This window comes from Budorcas taxicolor, chromosome 2, assembly GCF_023091745.1.
Source record: "Budorcas taxicolor isolate Tak-1 chromosome 2, Takin1.1, whole genome shotgun sequence".
Lineage (NCBI taxonomy): Eukaryota > Metazoa > Chordata > Mammalia > Artiodactyla > Bovidae > Budorcas > Budorcas taxicolor.
The window spans coordinates 76,839,921-76,842,248 of NC_068911.1; the positions used below are offsets into that span (position 1 = coordinate 76,839,921).

Here is a 2,328-nt window from a genome sequence, read left to right on the forward strand (position 1 = left end):
ATTGCTACATAGGGTAGGAGATTAATATTTTTTAACATTTTAAGTGGTTTTGCATAAATGTTAGCAATAAGCAAGCCATTTCATGTCTTATTGGTTTGCATTTTTAATAATATTGGAATGTTAGCCTTCCCATAAAGGGAAGATTGCAACAAAACTGAAATAGTGTTAAAACCTCGCTAGTTATGTGCCAACTGACCCTGTGTACCCCCATTGGGGAACACTCAAAGACAATGGTACTGTTGAAAACATAAAAAGAGGAGGAGGTAATTTGTTTTTAATTTTTCTTACATTTGTGAATTTAGTGCCTCAAAAGACCAATAGCACTCGCCAAGGGCTCTGAGGACTAGACACCATGAATATTTCCTATATCTTTTTTTTTTATTACGTTAGATTTGTCCATCTTTTAAAAGCTGATCATTATGTTGGTAAAATTATACCAAAATATAAATTGGTATACTTATTTGTACAAAGAAAACTCAACCAGATTCTTCACTATTATTTAAAATGGAAAAAGAATCTGAAAATGTTGTTATCGGGAGGGATTTCCAGTGGTGGTAACAGTAGCTGCCAGAGTCTGCTGAAGGTTTGGGATTCCACTGATAGAACAGCTTGACTGGGACAGAGCAGGCACCCAGGGAAGATGAAGCTGGAACAAACAGACAAAGCGAGATCATGGAGGGCCTTGCATGCCGTGGAGAGGACACTGGATCTTACTCTAAGTGCAACAGGAAGCCATGAGAGAATGTAAGCAGGGAAGCACATAATTTTATATTCATTCATAAAATGAAATCTCACAGTGAGGAGAAAGAAAAGGAAGGTGGTGAGAGGAATGGGCAAATGAGTTGGTAAAACCTTATTCACTCTTTTAAGCCCAGTTTATTTATTTATTTTTTTTTTAATATCTGGCAGTTTATTAAAAAATACTGAACAACAAACTATCTTACACCTTTCAGGAAGAAAAAACACTAAATTTGAAAAGACATTACCCACTGAATTTGGACACAACAACTCTACTCAATTAAGAGAAACATTTGTACAGTCCAGGTCTTTATTTTTACACCCATCAGGCCATGAATTCATAGGGGATGGGCTCCAACAGTTCGGGTTCCTTTCCATTGGTCCTCACAAAGTGTGCTTCTCTAGGTGGAGCAGGCTGGCGCTTCAGCTGAACCCAAGTCCCTTTCTCTTTGGCTTCCTTCTTTTTCTGATCATTTTCCTTCACACGTTTCAGGAAGCTATCTCGGCTCTTAGAGTGCTTAATATGCTCAATACGCACATTAATTCTCTTGGCAAGAATCTTGCCCTTAACCTGTTTGTTTACAATGATGCCAACAGCATGCTGGGTAACATTGTAGACTCTCCCAGTTTTGCCATGGTAACATTTGTGGGGCATTCCTTTTTGAACAGTACCCATTCCCTTGATATCTACAATATCACCCTTCCTGTAGATCCGCATGTATGTGGCCAAAGGAACAACTCCATGTTTTCTGAAAGGCCTGGAGAACATGTAGCGGGTGCCCCGCCTCTTTCCCTTTGTGTTGGTCATCTTGGCGAATCACTGGAAGATGGCGGTTCCGGCCGAAAAGCTAAGCCCAGTTTAAACAGAAGTAGAGACATTTGGTCCTTTCCCTATGCTCTCAGAGATTTTTTTTTAATTAAAATTTTTTTAAATTTTTTTAGTTTGTATTGGAGTATAAGTGATTAACAATGTTGTGATAGTTTCAGGTGCACAGCAGTGACTCAGCCATCCACACATGCATATCCATTCTCCCCCAAACTCCCCTCCCATCCAGGCTGTCACATTGAACAGAGTTCCTTGTGCTGTACAGTAGGTCCTTGTTGGTTATCCATTTTATTTTTTTAACTTTTTATTTTGTATTGAGATATAGCTGATTAATAATGTTGTTAACACTTTCAAGTGAACAGGGATTCAGCCATACACATATGCACCTTCCATCCATGTTGCTACATAACACTGAGCAGAGTTCCTGTGCTATACAGTAGATCCTTGCTGGTTATACATTTTAAATATAGCAATGTGTACATGTCCATCCCAAACTCCCTATCACTTCCCCCATCCTTTCCCCCTGGTAGCTGTAAGTTTGTTCTGTAAGTCTGTTTCTACTTTGTAAATGAGGTTCATTTGTATCATTTCTTTTTCAATTCCACATGTCAGATCAGTTCAGTTCAGTTCAGTTCAGTCACTCAGTAGTGTCTGACTCTTTGAGACCCCATGAATCACAGCACACCAGGCCTCCCTGTCTATCACCACCTCCCGGAGTTCACCCAAACCCATGTCCATTGAGTCAATGATGCCATCCAATCATC

General features: G+C 39.5%; 1 protein-coding gene across 1 annotated transcript; it reads right to left on the bottom strand.

Annotated features, from left to right (window-relative positions):
* Nucleotides 1-1,026: 1,026 nt before the first annotated feature.
* On the bottom strand, nt 1,027-1,573 carry LOC128067117 (60S ribosomal protein L21). Its single transcript, XM_052660188.1, has one exon. The coding sequence runs from the start codon at nt 1,544-1,546 to the stop codon at nt 1,064-1,066; it is 483 nt and encodes a 160-aa protein (XP_052516148.1). The 5' UTR covers nt 1,547-1,573; the 3' UTR covers nt 1,027-1,063.
* Nucleotides 1,574-2,328: the final 755 nt, after the last annotated feature.